At 40.5% G+C, this 20,492-nt stretch overlaps 2 protein-coding genes across 2 annotated transcripts in view; one reads left to right on the top strand and one right to left on the bottom strand.

Annotated features, from left to right (window-relative positions):
* The first annotated feature begins 3,365 nt into the window (after positions 1–3,365).
* ccn1 (cellular communication network factor 1) lies at positions 3,366–6,104 on the top strand. Its single transcript, XM_075484443.1, has 5 exons — positions 3,366–3,637; positions 3,771–3,996; positions 4,309–4,653; positions 4,770–4,972; positions 5,090–6,104. Exons 1-5 carry the CDS (start codon positions 3,590–3,592, stop codon positions 5,390–5,392), a joined length of 1,125 nt encoding a protein of 374 aa, XP_075340558.1. The 5' UTR covers positions 3,366–3,589; the 3' UTR covers positions 5,393–6,104.
* Positions 6,105–12,420: 6,316 nt separating this feature from the next.
* znhit6 (zinc finger HIT-type containing 6) overlaps positions 12,421–20,492 on the bottom strand; it is a 40,419-nt gene continuing 32,347 nt past the window's right edge. The window contains exons 9-10 of the mRNA XM_075484444.1: positions 14,766–14,890; positions 12,421–13,113 (exon numbers count right to left, since the gene is read on the bottom strand). Coding sequence (XP_075340559.1) covers positions 12,671–13,113; positions 14,766–14,890 — 568 coding nt within the window. The 3' untranslated portion in view covers positions 12,421–12,670. The remainder of the gene's footprint in view (positions 13,114–14,765; positions 14,891–20,492) is intronic.

Consider the following 20,492-nt stretch of genomic DNA (forward strand, 5'->3'; position numbering starts at 1 on the left):
TTCAGCACTAAACTAAACCCACCACTGAAGATGAAACAAGAACATTTTCCTTTTTTTAACCTTGCTTAAAAACAATCTGACTTAGCAGTTGCAAGTTAAATAGATGTTACATTTGTGACATTGCAGAAGATGTCAATCACATTTTAGTGAATATTTATGGGACTAAAACAAGACAAAACGCTTCAGCGTCATCTTGTTGACCACATTGTAGCTCAGACCAATGAAATCAACTCTCAGAAAGTTAAAAAAATCAGAACATCCCAAAGACAATGAAATTAAATTGGTCCACAAAATTATAATGGGTTAAAAAATTCACAATGGAACCCATGAGCAACTTATCGTGTAATAAGATTATGAAAATTACATTTTCACTTCAGTCAGTTCAGTCTGCTGTTTGTTTTTATTGTTGTAACAAAGACTTTTATGTCCTCTTGGCTGAGTTTCTTTATAAAAACAAGGGATGTCAGCTAGATTTATTTGAATTGAACCTTTACCCTTTTTAGAGAACCAGCAAAGCCAACTTAACAAAAGTATCATAAACAGATCCAGTGAAATTCAGATTAATCTGTCTATGAGCGTCTGTCTTCCCGCAGTCATTTTGGATCTATATTTCATCGGAACTTGAGTTAGTGTTTGGATCATCTGTTTAACTTTGGGCAGCTGTTCACACGAAAACAAAGCATAACTCAGAAGACTTCCTGCTGCTCCATGAACTGACAGAGAAAGGAAGTGTTGCTTGTACGTACTGCATTCTAGTTATGACACTTCATCTTGAATATACTTTATTGGAATCTGTTGTTTAAACATGCTGTGCTGTCCTGTTCTGTTCCTTCTGACACTCAAATATGAATAGGAAGGCTGAGAACTGCTCGCCAGATACATCCTCAGCATTGATTCTGAGGGTTATTCTCTTTTGAACTGCACTGCCGTGGGAATCTGACAATGATTTTCCATTAAAATGAGCAACAAAAGGACACACGACCCCTTAAATTGTGATGAACAGTGAAATCGCTTAAACTTCCCAGCTATTAGCTGTGGAGCTGCCCATATACCCACATAACAAAGCAATGAGAATAATCCAATCATCCCTTACGAATGAAAGGAAAGACGTGTGTATGCTACATGCTTGATAGAGGTTCTCACATAGCTTACGTGGAATTTATGCCAAAGCAGTTGCAACAATGAGACGCACAGCCCCATTTCTGAATGTTTCCTGAAATGAATGGGTAATCGTGGAAAGAATATTAGTGTTATTCTCCATTGACGTACAGTAGAAACACTGTTTCCTGTTGTTTTAACACAGAATCGGAAGACACACCATACAAGCAAGTGCACACAAAATTCCATTGCTGAGAGGCTTTTGGCAACGAAGCACTTCCATAGTGACATAGTTCAGTTTCGATATTTAAATCACATAAAGTTTGAAATGCTTAGAGAAAGGTATTTAAAAATGAATAAACTCACAGACCGTGATGTCATGACTTTTAGCTCCCAAAACACTGAATCCTACTGACCTTATATTGCAAAAAAAAGGAATATCATGTTTACTTTCCTCCCAAATTCCTCAACCTAATTATTTCTAATGCAAGCTTTCTTTATTGTCATTACTTCCATTATATCGATATTTTATTCACTTACGAAATGCACACCAGAGGTAGTACACATGTGCTCACGGAGACACACCCCCTACCCAAATAGGCTGCACACACAGGAACTTCCCCAGTCCAAACACTCACGCAGACATGAGTAAGAGGCTTTACAGTGCAGCCACATAAATATGTCCTGCTGTATTTGAAGAGAGAATGGAAGTTTATCTTATCACATCACCATCTGGAATCTTGAATCGGAAGTATGAAAGTATGACCACAAAAATCACAACCTAAGCCCAGACAGTCCGCGTGGAACAACTACCAGAGAAAGAAAATACGTTTCGGGAGAGGGGGGGTTATTTTTAAGAATAATAAAATCGCTCGGATTCACGTAAAGATAATACGATGATGGTTCAGGGTTTTTGCAAGTACAAGCTGATTCAGCCGTCAACTAGAGCTCGTTGAATATACTGAAAAACAAAAGAAGTCAAAACTCACCGGTGAGGCTCTTCGGCCGTCTTGTTCGCGGTTGTTGTCTCATTATATTAAGTCTAAATGAAAGGCTACTGGAAAACGGAAGTGGTGAAATGTCCGATCCTGTTAAACAAATAAACTCACTACTCTAATTCAACATATCCTCTCTGGAATCTGCCAGCCGTTGTCAATCATAACTGTGAATGGTGCGTCTTTACGCACTGCGTTTCCCTGGTTCTCTGGTTAAAGTGTTCATCAATAGGAATCTTTTCAAGACTCAGGTGAAAGGGACTTATTGAGACCCCTGTATTAAAACGTAGACAAGTATTTGTCTCCCCCCACAATCACCACCAGTGACACCACAACATCTCTTATGGAAAATTGGATCACTTCACCTACAACAGGACCCACTTTCCTCCCCACGAAATGTGGACAGATTGCGTGAAAAGTCAGAGTGCCTCAAGGAATGAATGTGAAGGAATTTCCCTGCATGGAGAACATATTTAACAAGCCTTTAAGCTGTCAGGAACGCTGGGCAAAGGGAGAGAAATATGTTAATAATGTAGGCTACTGCCATACCAAATATGGCAATATTGTTACGTCTGAGCTTTGCTGCGCATCTGGAAATGCTTAAGCTCCAATGAATAAAGGCACTGGAGAGCCAGAAATAGACACCGTTGAACGTATTTCTGCCCACATCTAGAAGACTAACTGAGAAAAACACATTTTGTTATTAAAATGTGACATGTAATACGTTGTTAAAAGTGTATTTCACTAATTGTTCTGATCAGCAAAATCGGCACTGACAAAACAATCCCAATCAGAGTGTAGTGGTCCTAAAAATAAAATGACACCAGGATGAGTTCATAGTATTTTTTTTAGCAATGTCTTCATCCTTAATTCTGGGATATTTTGGCATATGTGCTTGAAAATCATCACAACGTAATTCTTTCAAATATATGAGAACAAAGTAAACACTGGAAAGTCGCCTCAAAGTTAACTCCAGCAAAAGTACCTTTAGTCCATTGCTTCAACAGAAAAGTCCATTGAAGCTGAGTTGATAGATGTGAGAAGCGAGCACAGGAAGAAAATGAAAGGGAGGATAAACAAGAGGAGAAAAATATGAGACGGAAAAGTGTGTTCAGATGGGATCCAGGGGGGAAAAATCCATCTGAGCAAGAAAAAAGGGAAAGGTTTAGACAGGGTGGAGCTTAGGTCTTGGATGGAAAATGCGCCGAGAAACATTCCTGGCATAGTTTGGGAACAGTTCAGCAAGCAGCCCAGGGACGACGTCAGCTTCCCGCAATCGTATATAAGTGCGGAGGTGGCCAGACTCTAGCAGACAGCAACCGTTTTACCGAGAGCCTCATCTACTCTAAAGGAGCCTCTAACATTAGAGACTACCAGCAAACAACGCGAGAGACAAACGACTGAGAGAGGGAATACCTAAGGACTCCGCCGAAGACAGACTTTTCACTTTTCGGGAACAGGATTCCTCTTGAACGCGTACAAGAAATTTGTCCAAGATGCTGATGCTTACTTTTGTCGTTATCTTCCTCGGAAGCCTCAACCTGGTGAGTTTTATTTTCTCCATTTTTCTGAAACGTCAGTTCAATTCAATTCTTTTTGTTTGAGATTTTGAGTGTGGTGTGACTTTTTAAAAGTTTAAGACGAGCCTAATCGAAGATTATCTTGCTGGCTGTGCAGGTCATCTCCTCCCCCGATTGCCCATCCGTGTGTGAGTGTCCGTTGGCGATGCCCAAGTGCGCACCCGGCGTCAGCGTCGTCTTGGACGGCTGCGGCTGCTGCAAAGTTTGCGCCAAGCAGCTGAACGAGGACTGCAGCCTGACCGAACCTTGCGACCACACCAAAGGGCTGGAGTGTAACTTTGGAGCCAGTTTTGCCGCTGCTACAACTCGTGGCATTTGTCGAGGTATGAATACAAACCATTCAGCTCCAGATGTGCATGCCTTTGAATTAGTCTGAAGTCTCCTTTTTTTCTTAATATGGGGATTTTATTCAGGACTATGGGGGCCTATGTGATTTCAACGCTTTGGAATGCAAATAGGGGGGAACTAGTCTAAACCTCAAAGCCCACAGAGAAGGGAAGGAGACTTTTCAGACAGCCTGAAGAATTCCACAGTTTAACTGATCTTATCTGGCAGCCATGCGATGCCTTCAGCAGACATCTTTGAGCAGAGCAGGAAAGAATAACATTCCTCTCCTGTTTTTTTCTCCGTTGTAGCCAAGTCAGAGGGCAGACCCTGTGAGTACAACAGCAGGATCTACCAGAATGGAGAGAGCTTCCAGCCCAACTGTAAACACCAGTGCACATGCATAGATGGGGCAGTGGGATGTGTCCCACTGTGCCCCCAGGAGCTTTCCCTGCCCAACCTGGGCTGTGCCAACCCCAGACTGGTCAAGGTACCAGGCCAGTGCTGTGAAGAGTGGGTGTGTGATGATGGCAAGGACACAGACATCCTAGAAAAGATCTTTGGCAAAGACATACTGACTGATGATCTGGAAAGAGACCTCACCAACAGGAACGAGCTCATCGCAATTGTCAAGGGAGGACTCAAGTCCCAGGCTGGTAAGAAAACTTTCAGTGTGAAAGTTCTATGCTCTGTCTTGATAAATATATTTGAGATCATAACATATAAATAATAGTAAAGTTGCTAATGTTTTTGTTACTTCTTTTAATTACAGCATTCAGACCACAGCCTGAAATCCACATGTTTGACAGCCATAAGTGCATTGTCCAAACCACTCCCTGGTCCCAGTGCTCCAAGAGCTGTGGAACTGGCATCTCGACCAGAGTCACCAACAACAACAGCGAGTGCAAGCTGGTCAAAGAAACACGAATCTGTGAAGTGCGACCGTGCACCCAGTCACCCTACTTCAATCTGAAGGTAAGTCAGAGTCAACTATGACTGGATGTCATGGAAAATATGCAAAATACTGAAAAACATTACTTCAGGATCTGTGTACACAACTAACCCCCATCTCTCGTGTTTATTTCTCTGTAGAAAGGAAAGAAGTGCAGTAGAACCAAAAGGTCCAGCCAGCCAATTAAGTTCACCTATGCTGGCTGCTCCAGCCTGAAGAAGTACAGACCCAGATACTGTGGAGCCTGCATTGACGGCCGCTGCTGCACCCCCCACGACACCAGAACCATCCGGGTCAAGTTCCGCTGCGAGGACGGCGAGACCTTTAACAAGAACATCATGATGATCGAGTCCTGCAAGTGCACTTACAACTGTCCCTATGCCAACGAAGCCTCCTACCCCTTCTACCGCCTATCCAATGACATCCACAAGTTCAGAGACTGATTGGTGACGAGCATCCAAACTCCCCAGCAAAACAGAGAGATCGGTGGCATCATTGGCAGCCAATGGCAGTCTAGATGAATGCAGGGGTGTAAATAGACCACCAGCCAACTACCAGCTTCTTGTTGTAACTAAATTCCCAAGGAATTGTGGACTTACATCATGAGGACTTAATGAAGTGCACTGTATGCTGTGACTGCATCAGCATTCTTTATACGAATTGCTTCGTATTAATGGAGCATTTGAAGTAGCTTCGTCATGGAGCAAGATGTAATTAATATTTGTACATTTTCTTTAGTTGCTGTTATCAATTCACTGTGTATATTTTGATCCTTTATGTCAGACATGACCCAGGCTGAAGACTTGTGTGTGTATATGTAGATATGCACATGTGCAACTTCAATTAGCATACCATCTTATTATCTTAAGAACATGACGACGAAATGTTACCTCTCAACTTGTTTAACAAGTGTGCGGTTTCATTCCTTCCTGACGTGGGCATTATTGTTCATGTTTTGTGGCAGCTAGTGATCTCCCTTCATGAAAAAGACAAAGCGAAACATGTCAAAGGATGAATGAATGTCTTTATTATTATTAATATTATTTATCAAAAATGTAGCTACTTTATTTGGATATTATGTGTCATACTGGAATAAATTGTAAAATGATTTAATTTTATATGCTTCAATAAAACTGATTTATTTATGAAATGTGACACTGCCTGTGCTTCGTCTGTTCAAACTTCCCTGCAGGACAAAGCAACGAAATATTGCTCACACAGACAGAGGTGGGGGAAGATATTTAAAGCCACTACTGAAAGAGAAACTCCTCTTATTATATCATTCTGTAGAGCCAACAGAATTTCAGACAGACACTAAGCAGGGTCAATGTGTTCTTATATAACACAACCTTGGAGTCTCCCTCTCCTGACTTATTGTGCTTTAGAATGTCATTCTGTGGTGAGCTAGCTTGCTTTCATTTGATCTGGCTAAGCCATACACTTGACTGATTCTGAGGAGGGGGAAAAGATTAAGTCCATGAGTAGCAATGAGTGTGGAGGTATGCCAAGAATCTTAAGTGCTGCTCTGAATGGGCTGGATTAGACACCATGCAACAAGGACAAGGACTATAATTGTATACAATAAACTGTAGTCAGTAAATGAATTCCTGCTTTTATAGTACATGGAATAGTCCAACCAAACTGACCTAATTCATTAGCAGTTGCCTTTCAAAGTAAATTAGTTTAATTGGGCTTTGTTGTAACATTTGGTTGTGAACATCCCTGAGGAGCAGGGGGGCTCATGTCTCCCTCCCAAGTGTCACTTTAGCAGGAATTGAATACTATTAGGATAACCAAACAGTGAAAGGACAGGAAACAAGGGTAACATGGTTGCTATGTATTTTGCTACTATCATAATGCTTGACGCATGGTCTGGTGTTTTTATTTTTTACCTGAGCTAAAAAAAAATGGTGCTATGTGCTTTAAGCCTGTCATTTTATGACCCCCTGTGTTCACAAAACCAGTGCAATATAAAATTAATGATTAAAGAATACAACAACAAAGAGTCAGTGTTATTTTTCTTTCATGCAGGGTTTGATGTTTGCACCTGGTACAAATACCACCAGTACAGTTTGAACCGGGGCACTGAGAGCACAGCTCAGGGGCAACGACAGGGAAGGGTTTCTTTTTTGATCCAGGTAGAGGGAGCGGCTCAGGAATGCAGCAGTGGCTCAGAAAGCAGACATCCTGATGGGCGGCAGATGTTGGAAAATATTTCAGAGCAACATGTTCACTTTCGCTTAGGAGGTTTTCCAAATATGCACAAAAACTCCCAAGTACTTATTTGTTTCCACAAAAGGCATTTTATCTCCTCACAACTCTAAAAAATTGCCTATCTGAAACAACACGACACCCCTGAAACTTTCCTGCATGGCTGCTAGCAATAAGTCTCAATCAGCTATGTTTAATAAGAGGTTGAGCAGGACACACAGCCTTTGATTGAGCTGAATGCAGCACAGGATGTACCCACTGAGGTTTTACAGATTGCTCACATGAAAGGCCTCTGAGGTTTACCTAATCACAAAGATGCATGGTTGCCCCCTTGCAGTCAGGGTTTACAGTCAAAACACTTTCAGGGAGCCTTGTTTTTGCTCTTTGTTGCTTCCGACAGAAGACATTTTCCATCCTGTCCCTCAGTTTGGTAACGGCCACACTACCAGACTGTCTTTTATCTTGATACCAGAGTGCAGCTTACTTGGTTGTGTAGCATAGCATCTGTATGTTATGTGAGCAATATTCTCCATCATCTGTAGCACTTCTTTGTGATGTACAGGCAGCTTACAATCCCTGAGCCTTTTCTAGGAGCTGAAAAATCAGGTTTATTGTAAGAATTAAACTGATGTGTTCCAGCAAACAGAGCGTAAACCCATAAAAACTTCGCTCTCACACACAGGCGCCCCTGCAATTAAATCACTCAACAGCTACCTCATTGCTTGAACCCAAAATGTGTTTACATGACAAAGACATTAACATTAAAGCTTAATCAAGAACTACGTAATTCTGTGCAACCAGAAGCTAACAGGACTGAAAGTGGCCATTACAACATGCTGGGAGCTGCTGAGCACTGATGTCAACCGTTTTATAGTCCTCTTGTCTATAACCTCAGGTCAATATTCACTGTTATAAGGAACCCAGGGGAAGGGGGAAAGGAGGGTTAGAGGATGGCCACAAAGCACAGATGCAGAGGGAGCAAGCCACTTATTTCATCAAGTACCATCTGCTGGAGAAAAGAGGAAACACCATTCACTGGATAATTCTGTGCAAACTGCCGCCTGTGCATTTGAAAAGCTCACTGCTCTCAAATATGAAACTGAAATGAACTAGACATCTTATGAGGTGTATCTACACATATAACGTGTTAAATCCTGACAGGGTGTGGGACCCTGTAGTTTCAATCAACACAATCACACACACAGCAATGACAGTGACACGTCCCCTGACACACCCATCAGATCCTCAATTACCTAAGAACAGCTGATGAGCTGGCTTCGGGGGAAATCAGTCAGTTCCATCACAGGCTGTGGGATTGTTCAGGCCACAGTAGTGATTATTTGCTCAAACAAGCGGAGTGTTGATGGGAGAGGCAGTGCTCAGTCTTTGGGCGTCTGGAGGCTCAGCCCAACAAACAGAATAATCTTCAAGGGGGCACATACCATCAGCTGAGCTAATGTTGGCATTAGCTGTTCCTGGCATGGCAGACCATAATCAGTAGCAGTAACTTTGCATAAAATGTTGAATAGGTTTATCCCAACTATCTCAGCAGTTTATTTGAACAATTATGTTTGCCACTCATAGCAGTAAATATCTTGACATAAAACTGACAAATTATATAACTGTTAAATTAAAGGTTGAGTGCAGAGATGGTATTGAGTTTCTTTTGAGGTCAATACCTTCAATTTGTGGAGCTGCATTCTTTTGGAAACCAAGTCATGAAATTGATGCTGAAGAAAGAAAAAAAATCCTTTATTTATGGGTCAGTTTTCTGAGAAAACTGAAAACAAAGAATCAAAAGATTTAGGCACTTGCTCCAAGTTTGGTTGCTGTAATCTTTTTAAGAAAATGCTGTATCACTTATTTCATATCTAAAAATGACATTTTGAAATATAGAACGTGATGTGTAAAATACAAAACATTCGAAGACCAACAGTCCTGCATACAATTTTCTGTTGCAGTGCTTTGTGATTTCTGTAAATATCCTGTGTATTCTACCTTTCAATATTCACAGAGACTGGATATCATAAACTGCATTACAGATTATTGCTTCACCTGAAGTAAATTAATTATATAATCTCTCAAAGTTAAGCAGAAAAAATCTTTCCATACAACACTTGTGGACATTGCATTTAAAAAACTGTGACAGAGTTCAAGATGCACATAAATATGCTCAGAATTATGGCTTCTGGTAAATGTGGGACGTCTCATGAAAAATAATATACATTTTTTATTCATTCAACTGCAGTACAAGTATTTATATTATATAGCACTATTTCATTTTATTTGAATATAATGTAAATTTAACTCTTTGTGGTGGTGTCCCTTAAGGTTGTGTTGTAATGCAACATTTAGTGACATGGGTGATAGATTTTCCAAGACTTTTTGTCTGGCCCAGGATGGGTAATTGTGGTCTGCTTTCCACAATTGTGAAATGATGAGGGCTTGCAGGGGCTTAGTCATCATATGAAAATGCACTTTCCTCTTTAATGCCATGTCTTAGTTATTGTGTTTATTTTTTATTTCTGGCAGTGACTATTTCTTTGCAATGGAGAGGTAGCACATGAGTGGGAACTACAGCTATAGGTTTCATGCACTTACATATGCCTTTTGGATAATTTTATCACAGACTATAATTTAATATGTATACAGACAAAAAAAAATGTGATGGAAGGTGCTCACCCAAGGTGGCCTGATATTTAGTTGTCTCAGTATTTGCAGATAAAGCTCAAACTTTTATTGTTTTATTAGAGTGAGGGACAAAGTCTGCAAATTAGCCATGGCTAGATCTCCTTTATACATTGCACTTGATTTCATTTTTTCTGAATGTAGCATTCACATGAAAAATATCAGCAGAAACTATTACAAATGAGTTCACCAAAGTCTAAAAAGTACAAAAATTAATAAAGGACATCAAGTAGGCTGTTACTTTAAACTATAAGACTAACTTAAGACATGAGAAAAAAGAACAAATGAATCGCTTTCTGTGCTCTTTTGAGATTTGGCTCCCTTGTTACCACAGAGTAAGCTAAATACATACAGTTAAATGTCAATTCATGTCTAAAATATGATGCTGGGAATTGTCGACTTGGTTACAGATGTGTATGTGATTCTGAGCAATGAAAATGTTTTCCATGCAACATGTGGCTCTGCGTGATTATGGTTTTGTGTGGATAATGACAACCATTCTGTGTGCGTGTGAAAATGGGCGACGGCAGGCTTTGGAAACATAATTTTTTGCCCGAGTACCTGCCCCTCCATTCTCTGGATAAGCCAACCACAGCAAAGCCATGTCCCTGAAGCTGTTCTTATAACAACCAGATCTGCACGCAGTACAATTGAGCCTTACCCACCAAATCAAGACAAATTAAGTGTAAACCAGCTTCAGATTTTTCAAAGGACAATTTAGTTAAATTGGAGGCAATATTTCCAATGCCTGCTCTTTCCACAGACTAAAAACAGCTCAGTTTTACTTTTAACAGCAAAGAGAAACAAAAGCACAGCTTTTGTGTGGTCTCATTGAGTAACTTTATTGAGACAGCAAGTTAAGAGAGCTGCTTAAATAAAGTGTGTGGTAATTCAACTCATGAAAAAAAAAGAAGAAACAGATGTTCAAGAACCAGAGATTACAACTGTAAGCTTTCATCCATTAGTTGATATGTTTCGGCAGTTTCCAGACAGAAGAAACAGTTTTTCTCAAGAATCCCAACATATTAAAGTATCTGTGATACTGTACTGACTACTGAGTGTGAACCCTGTCTGTTTGGAGGTGCAGAACTTTTAATTAATGGCATACTGCAACAAAAACAGTAAAGGTGGTGCAAGCAGAGTTACTACAGCACAATTTTAAAAGAGCTGACAGACAAAGCTTTCTGATTTTCCCACATAAGGGGAATAGTTGAAGATTTTGGAGAATATACTCATTAATTTCCTTGAAAAGAAAAATCTTTTATCAGTTGGGCAGAAGTGAAGGTTTAGGCAGAAGAAAGCACTTTTGCAGAAACAGGACACTATGGGGAAACAGTGGTGAGTTAATCCACGCTAAAACTCATCAGTAGAAATAATCTGTGGGTGTAATCGGATGCTTGAGTGACCCAAATCCTCGAACTGCCAAGTGGATTTTTTTGAGATTACCTTTTCCAAATTTTATAGTGAGCTATGTTACCTTTCGCTGGTCTTGTGTCTGACAGACAGACAAAGGAGTGATATTAATCAATGTGGACATCTTTCTAAAGATTATATATACTCAAGTTAAGCATATGGCCAGAAATGTATCAGTATTTCTTAAAACTACTGAACTCATTTGGGACAAGGAGAAAGTTAAGGATGCACATTCAGATGTGAGGTCATCACCCTGGGTGCCAAAGTGTGGAAAACACGTCATCACAGACCAGACATCAAAGAGGGCCCCTCCATTGGGGTTTACGTCCAAGAGGTTAGCAGGGGTTTTTAAAAACATGCCTATAAACAGAGGCCTCAACAGTGGGTTATACTGAGAGTTATTACTGGCACACTGTTGTCATAACAAGCTAACATTAGTTAGGAAAATGCTACAAACAGCCTCCACATACGCAAGTACATTCACACAGGGAGACACCCCAGAGGTGTCAGAAAAACGAGGATGTCAACATCGACTTTTATTAGCCGATGGAAAAAGGAACCTAATGATCTTGCCGAAGTCTGACTCAGAGGAAATTGAATGAACTTCAAAGCTGATGGAGGCTCAGTTTTGGGCTGGTTTCTTTTAGTTGTAACTTTAAACTATGTTAACAGAGGGACATGTTACCTAACATGTGTTAAACAGAAATGTGTGTACTTTTTAAGAGTTCTGTTCTGTTCATAATTAAGCTATTTACTAATGAAAAATAACCTTACTTCAAAATTATTTATTGGCAAGTTTTATTTGTTCTGCTTTGATCAAATTACATGACCTTGATAAGCAGATGTTGCAATAGTTACAATCTCATTTTAAGCTTAAACTAGCTTTTTTTTGGTACTTCGGTGGCATTTTGCCTTAAGGGACAAACTTTTAAACTTCGCAAAAGGTGGCAAGAAGACTTTCTAAACATGACCTTTATTGACAAACACTGATATATATGACCATAAGGCCCGCAACAGCCAATAAATATTGTGACAGGTTAAAGCTTATGGTGTCATTGGCTTCTTCAAAGGTAACTGATAAATGTAATCCCACAAACATTTGATATTAATGTCAACATCCTTTATAAGTTATGTAGAACTCATACAAATCAAGACACAAAACATTTTAAAAAGATTTTTTATTTATTACATTTAAATCATTCAACATATATCTAATAACACATTTGGTTGACCAGTGCTCGTTCTTTTTGCACAGTTTTTAATGTTCAGCTGTGTGTTGACACAGTATTTTGTACTTCCTGTCAGACACTTCTGCTCCATCACTCATTTCAACTCAAACATCTGTGTATTATCATTGCATTTGCCAGCTGTCAGCAGCATGAGCCAAATCATTTCCATCTCTACGGTGATCAGTATGAACCTGCCCTGACGCCAACCTCAGCACCCTCTCTGAAAGCTGATGTGTCACCAGTAGAACCAGCAATGTTTCCATCAATGCTGCTGTGCCTGTGTTCAGTAATACCATCATCAACATTCTTCATGTCAGGACTTTTGGAAATGTCCCGGCTCTCATTGCGCTGGGTATTTTCATCAAGATTTGCTTCATCCTCTTCGTCACTGGTGTCTATGATCTCTCCCTCCTCTTGCTCTTCCAGCTGTTTTCCTCTCTTTGCCCTTTTCCTCTGCGGTAGTTCACTGTCAGCATTGCTCTCCTGAGCTCTTGTATAAATGCTGGTTCCTGCTCGTCTGCAAGACCCTTGTACTGATGGTGAAACTTGGGCCACAACTTCCTCCTCTTGGTCCATCCCAACATTCCTTGTTATAGATCTTGTGCAGGCTGAAACAGGTTCAGCTGAAATGATATTACCGCAACATTGATTAACGTGTCTGTTGACATCATGACAAAAATGTTTTCATGTCCAAACAGCAATACGATTTTCATAAACCACACAAAGTAATTACTGAGAAAAAAGTCAGGGTCATACATAATACTGATGGTTGGGAAGGAAGAAAAAAAAAAATAGATGCAACGGACAGTTAAGGTATGACAAATCTATGGCTGGGTTTCATGCTAGTTACCTGCAATAAAGTTGCATGGGCACGCAAAAAGAGGGCTGCAGAAATGATTGTAAAATGACAATAGTATATTGGGCAGTTATTGCCCGACATACTTCTAAACTGTATGGCAGATGCAATTATGTCCACAAACTCTATCCGTCTCCATCTTTTTTTCTGACAATTTCCAATTGCTTTTAAAAAGCCCAACATTTTGACAAGATCAAACCGATCTTGGCACGCTCAAATATGTAGCTTAAAGATACAGTGTACGACCTTAGAAACTGCTGAGTGCTGCACTCAAGCAGCACGTCTGTCTAAAATAAATAAACTTAACTTGGTCAAAAACAAGCAGCTAACACATCCCTATCCTGGAAAAGCAAAGCAAGGATGAAAGCTTCAAGTAGACCTGATCATCTACAGATCATAAACAAAAGGTTGGAAAGCTTTGGGTCACCGACTGTACTTTGGAGGCCAGATATTAAAATGACATAAACAAGAGGAAGGTGGAAACATTATCAGAGTCGGCCTTAACTGAATATAGCGTGAAGCAGAATATTTACTGGCTGCCTGCTGCACCAGTCTCAACATCATTTTATCCTCAAGAAACATGACGCTGCTACAATGCCCAATTGTTTGTTATCACTTCCTGTCCAGCTTCCCAGACCATGGCATGTGCAATTATCAGGACATTTCTATGGCTAAAATTAGAGGAAAACAACATGGCACCAACGCCTTATCACTGAAAACACACACTCTCAGACTAAAATGACCTCATTCGTCATTCAGCCAGACTGTTCTTACGGCATAATGATAGTGGGTTTGTGTGGTCTTCTGTGATCATACAGCAGTACACACAGTTTGACCACACCATGTACATCTGGGAAGGAACAAATTGATCAGCGTGCTATTTCGTGATATGAGACTGTTTGCACATGACTGACACCTCTTGAGTCTAAACACCCAAAGTTGGAAGAAACTGACAAGCAGGCGAGAGAAAATACAGACTGACATCCTGTTTTCTCGTCTTCTGTCATTTCACTAGTCATGAGGTCACTGCTGAACAGTAAGCCATGTTTGATCCTCTTTTTGGCAACAACTTGCTGTTGAGGTTAAGTTGGTGTGTGTGATGCTGAGCAGAACACACTCATTTCCGTTGGGGTAGCGTGTTGCCATAGTGAAAAATAAGGGAGGCTGAAAATCTCAACTTTTTGAAGTAGGACTTGATACAATTCTGTTGGAATCGAGAAGAGAGAGAAACTGACATTTTGAGGTTGTGTAGAGATTTAACTCCTGTCACACCGTACATTCAACCTTTTGCTTTCTTACTTAAGTATGGGTTGGAAAGCAGCAGAAAAGGAAGTGTTTATCCTACTGTAGCTCAGCAGAAATGATTTTCTGCTCATAAAGCAAGGGGTGCGTGCTGAATATAACAAAAGATTGAGTTACCTGGTCCTTTAAGTGGATATTCCTTCCAGTGATCTTTAAGTACAACATGAAGCACTGGGTATTCAATAAGTGTTTTGTAGCTCAGGTTATCCCTTAGGTTCTTCTCAAAGTCCAACTCGTGGTACCTATACCAGATAAAAATAATATAGAAAAAGAAAAAGCCATTATTACAACATGGCTGGACATTTATAACATTACATCATTGTATTAGTATTAGAAAAGCAAAAACAAAGTAGAAAGAAAAGATTTTTTATTTCTTGACGGCTGAAAATCGTTGAAGGACCGAGAGATATTTGAGTCTTCGGCTGGGGATATGCAGGTCCGGCATGGCATTTGTCCAAAACAACAACAAATGTCAACAAAAGAGTTGACAGGATTGTTGGGACACATGGGGTGTCTCTACACTGAAGTGATTCAGAAGCATTACCAACACACAGAAAATCATACACATCTTTCAGATAACTAGCACCGACCCCACTGTCCATCCCATCCCAGAATGAAGAGTCGTCTGATTTGTTGATGTTGTGGCATTGCTTTTTTCCCTAAAAGCACAAGGAAACAGAGAACCGTCCACGTAGCCACCCTTTCACTAAGCCAATCAAAGCACTCTGCTATAATACGATCTTTAGAGGTCTTCACTGTAAGAAGAGCTTTAAAGAAGCTTTCCCTCTTGGAGGAGTTATCCAAAGGGCCATTTCAAGTGATCCCACAATAAACAGCAGTGTGCGTTAGTCATAATATGCGAAGGAGAGGATAGCCTGTGGTTTTCACAACACATGTGAAATGTCATCCTGCTAAAGTGGAAAAAGAGCTGATAGAGATTTGAACGCACTATTTGACACATGTTTTGGGGATAAAAAGGAAAACAAAAATGCATCAAAGACGGGCCAAAGATTAAGAGCTGGAACCAATGATGGTATGTGAAAATTAAATAAAGAAAATTGGTCAGCAATCAAAAGCCGGATCTCTACAGGGACTGGGATCCATTTGTGATGTCCATACAAGGCAAATACTCTTTCCATGCCATTAGTTCTTATGTCTAACTTGTAATAAACAAATGTTTTTTTTAGTTTGTGGAAATACAAATTAAACTAAAACATACCTGTTCATAAACAACAGTCCAAGAAAACAGATGTGGCGTCAATGGGATTGTTAAAACTGGCAACTTCTAGAAACAAAGTTGGACAGCTCACACACACACACACACACACACACACACACACACACACACACACACACACACACACACACACACACACACACACACACACACACACACACAAACAGATCTGGTGCCTAAACAGAGTTCGAGCAAGTGAATGAACAGAACATGGCACTGGCTGATGTTCTTGCTTAGACCTAGCAATAAAGAGATGACAGTGTAAAACAAGAAGAAACCAAGCTAAACACAGCCAAGCTACCACTTGATGCCAACAATCAGCACGGTTACTATTAAGTATAGCTGAGCTAAGTTACTTCAAACAGGGATTTTGCCAGTTGACGCTATGGTTGTAAAAGAGCGACAGGCTGGAAATACTTTCAGCAACGAGTTTACACAGTCTTGAAAGGCTGCTTTTCTATCTCATTTTCTGATGCATTTATCCATCTGACAAACAGAAAAATACATAAATGAGAGCAGCTTCATTGACAATTTGGCTGTACGTTTATACACTTCTACTTCTACTTTACTGTTTATACAAAAAAGATGGAACTCTGGAGCATGTGCAGAGCATCAAAACCTATTTTAGTCTATTTAGCTACATGCAGTGATTTGAACCTCAACGGCATTATATGGGAGTGTTAATCCATTTCTGAAAAAGTCAGTTTTGTATGATTTCGGTTGGACTACCAGTTTGTTTTTCTAGCTTCATATAAATGTGCTAAATGGCCAGTTTGATGCACGCACTCTTTCTTTGTTAAGATGTGTAAAATACATGTGAAAGTAGTGAGAAGTATGTTGCGTGCATAGAACACAGACGAAACAAAACATAAGTCTGCTAGTTTCCGTGCTGAAGCCTTGAAAACTCTTACAGACGACAATTACTTAAAGTTTATGTCAATCAAGCCTTCTGTTTTATATGTTACAGAGAAATGCTCCAAGAGCAGCAAGAGCTAAAAGCAGGTGCAGCAATTGAGCCAACTTCTATTTTTGATCCCATACTATTGACTTAAAGGTAGGGTAGGAGATCCTGGATTTTGAGTCCAGCGAAGCTGCATTTTGAAAATACACAGGTAAAAAGTCCCAACCCTTTTCTTCACTTTCCCCCCGAAGGCACGCCTCTAGAGTACATGAACGGGCACGAAGGTGCACGAGCGCTGTTCTGACAGCAAGCATCGATCGTTGCCGTATTTAGTATTTAGTATATGATAACTATACGTTTAATAATGCTAGGTGCTAGCCAAGCTGGCTCTAGTTTAGCTTCCTGCCAAGCTTCTGGACCCGTAATTCGTTCACGGAGCAGGGTACGCGCACAGGGGGAAGGAGGGGGAGGGAGGAGCAGATTGCAGTTTGATAGACGGCATCAGAATCCAATCATTGTTAACGGTCCGTTCACAATGATTGGATAGTGTTTTTCCTAGATTGTACGTTCTAGAGGCCACTAAAACTTTTCATATTTGTGTCAAAACTTTTAATTAATTGGTTGCAATGGGGGTGTGAAGAGTATTTCAAGCAATATGTAAAAAAAATGTTCCAGAAAAAGATCCCCTACCCCACCTTTAATGGGTCAATCTCTAGCTTGTACAACATGTATATGCTTGTGTTTTGATGTTTAATTCAGCTTATCTCTCCGACTCATTCATTCTTCTGTGGCAAAGCTAAAATGGCCATAAAAGTCTTACAAGGACCATCAAAGCCTCCCCAGAATCCCCGTTTTCTTTCCACCAGAGACTTTTGAAATTGGTTCTGCTGGATTGCTTTTCTGACAACAAACTCTAGCATTGTTGAACATGTTAGTCGAGCCCACGTCTCACACTGTCATAGCCAGATGGGCCCACCCCCTGCAGCCACTGCCTCTTTAATCTCCGCTTGCAATTTATTTTTTTGACATGCTTCTTTAGAACTTAAGGGTGTAGCTCTTCTTTAAGCTAACTTTGGAAAAGATTACATCACTGAAGCTCAGTTCAAAAGCAACAATACAAGATATGGTGAAAGAAAACAGTTTCAGTATAAACATTGAGGCAAATCAAGGTCATGCTTTAACTGCCATTTAACAGAGCAGAGATTCATTTCCCCACTTGCAAAATACAGTAAAAAGAAAGAAGCAAACAACGGATCCTCTTTTTTTTTTTTTCACCAAAAGGTGTTAAGTTTGAATGAAGTAGACAACATTTGAGATAATGTGAGAACACCATCTAAAACAGTTCAAAATACTCTGGCCAATGGCCTCAAGATACAGTTGAGGTTATCCGGAATAAACAGGATTGACCATAACACTAAACAATCTTTTGAAATATCATCTCCTGCTGTTAATGCCTTGCTATTCAAATTATAGTAAAAACCCATCACTGCAGTAGGCCTGAGAATATTTCAGATTTATGGAAACATGCTTGCTATTTAAGGCAAGCTGAAGGAGAGCAGGAGAACACATATGTGACAAAAACGTTTAGCTCACACAGGACAGAAACATCACTGTCTGATGGTGCTACAACACTGGTGAAAAAACAGAATGCACGCACAGGTGTTTCCTTTTGTGGCTCGAAATATAAAAACGGCATCTTTACGCCCGACACATTAGGAGGCGCAGATTTGGCCAGCTGAGAGGAAAGGCCGAGGTAAGGGAAAGAGGAGAGGGCATCCTTCAGATCGCAGGAGGGGAATAAAAATAAACATGAAAAATGTTACACAAACAAACATCCAGAAGTGTGTGAATGGCTCCCTTGATGCACCATCTGTTTCCTTTCCAGTAAGAGGACGCTGCTCACGCAGCTATGTTTACTTCAGCACAAGAACGTCTTTAATGAAAAGGGCTGATATTCCAGTAGATTCAACAAAACATTCAGTCATACCCTTTGCAGCAAAGGGCCTTTAAGAAGCTGTTACCACTGCTACCCATGACTTCATAACATTAATAATAACAGAGGCCTGTTTGGGGTTGAAATGTTTTGACCTCGTTTTGGACCCCTAAAATGGGATGAAACCTTAGCCTGAAGGGGGCCCTGCTTTTTATTAGAGTTGTAATTAGTGGCCACAGTGCTGTTATGTAACTGTACTAAGTTAATGTTAGCAATTTCCCTGGAAAATCATGCTAATCTAGCCCATACTCACTTGATTGAATTACAAATTTAACCAACTGTTTACGAAGAGATACTAAGGTAGAAAGGAAAAGTTTATTGCGTGCCAAAATAGAGTAGTGTGAGAGGGACTTATACCTGTCAATTACTCATTACCAAAGACTTGAAAAGACACAGACAAAACATTCTTTTTCAACTTCCTGTGCCAAAGCGATGACAGCATCAGGCAAAAAGCCATAAGTAATTGCTTATAAAATCTTTCTCCAGAAACATTATCAGGCCAAGGGTAACGACTGTTGACTGTGACTCATTATTACCAAAAACACCTTAGCAATAATCGGCTGGAAATATCAGTGCTCCTGCACCTTTCCACTGTGTGAAAAAAAAGTGAAAAATGCACACACCAATCAATCTATCTATCTATCTATCTATACACTATATTGCCAAAAGTATTCACTCATCCATCCAAATAATTAAATTCAGGTGTTCCAATCACTTCCATGGCCACAGGTGTATAAATTCAAGCACCTAGGCATGCAGACTGCTTCAACAAACTCAGTGGAGCTACCAGCGTGGTACATGCCACCTGTGCAACAAGTCCAGACGTGAAATTTCCTCGCTACTAAATATTCCACAGTCAGCTGTCAGTGGTATTATAACAAAGTGGAAGAGATTGGGAATGACAGCAACTCAGCCATGAAGTTTGTAGCCCATGTAAAATGCTGAGGCGCATATAGTGCGCAGAGGTCGCCGACTTTCTGCAGAGTCAATCGCTACAGACCTCCAAACTTCATGTGGCCTTCAGATTAGCTCAAGAACAGCTTCATGGAATGGGTTTCCATGGCCGAGCATCTACATCCGAGCCATACATCACCAAGTGCAATGGAAAGCGTCGGATGCAGTGGTGTAAAGCACGCCGCCGCTGGACCCTAGAGCAGTAGAGACTCGTTCTCTGGAGTAACCAATCACGCTTCTCCATCTGGTAATCTGATGGACGAGTCTGGGTTTGGTGGTTGCCAGGAGAACGGTACTTGTCTGACTGCATTGTGCCAAGTGCCAAGTGTAAAGTTTGGTGGAGGGGGGATTATGGTGTGGGGTTGTTTTTCAGGAGCTGGGCTTGGCCCCTTAGCTCCAGTGAAAGGAACTTTTCAATTTCATGCTCCCAACTTTGTGGAAATAGTTTGGTGATGGCCCTTTCCTGTTCCAACTTGACTGCGCACCAGTGCAGAAAGCAAGGTCCTTAAAAACATGGATGAGCAAGTTGGTGGGGAAGAACTTGACTGGCCTGCACAGAGTCCTGACCTCAACCCGATGGAACACCTTTGGGATGAATTAGAGCAGAGACTGCGAGCCAGGCCTTCTCATCCAACATCAGTGTCTGACCTCACAAATGTGTTTCTGGAAGAATGGTCAAAAATTCCAATAAACACTTCTAAACCTTGTGGAAAGCTTGCCCAGAAGAGTTGAAGCCGTTATAGCTGCAGAAGGTGGGCC

The sequence above is a fragment of the Odontesthes bonariensis genome, chromosome 15 (assembly GCF_027942865.1).
Source record: "Odontesthes bonariensis isolate fOdoBon6 chromosome 15, fOdoBon6.hap1, whole genome shotgun sequence".
Lineage (NCBI taxonomy): Eukaryota > Metazoa > Chordata > Actinopteri > Atheriniformes > Atherinopsidae > Odontesthes > Odontesthes bonariensis.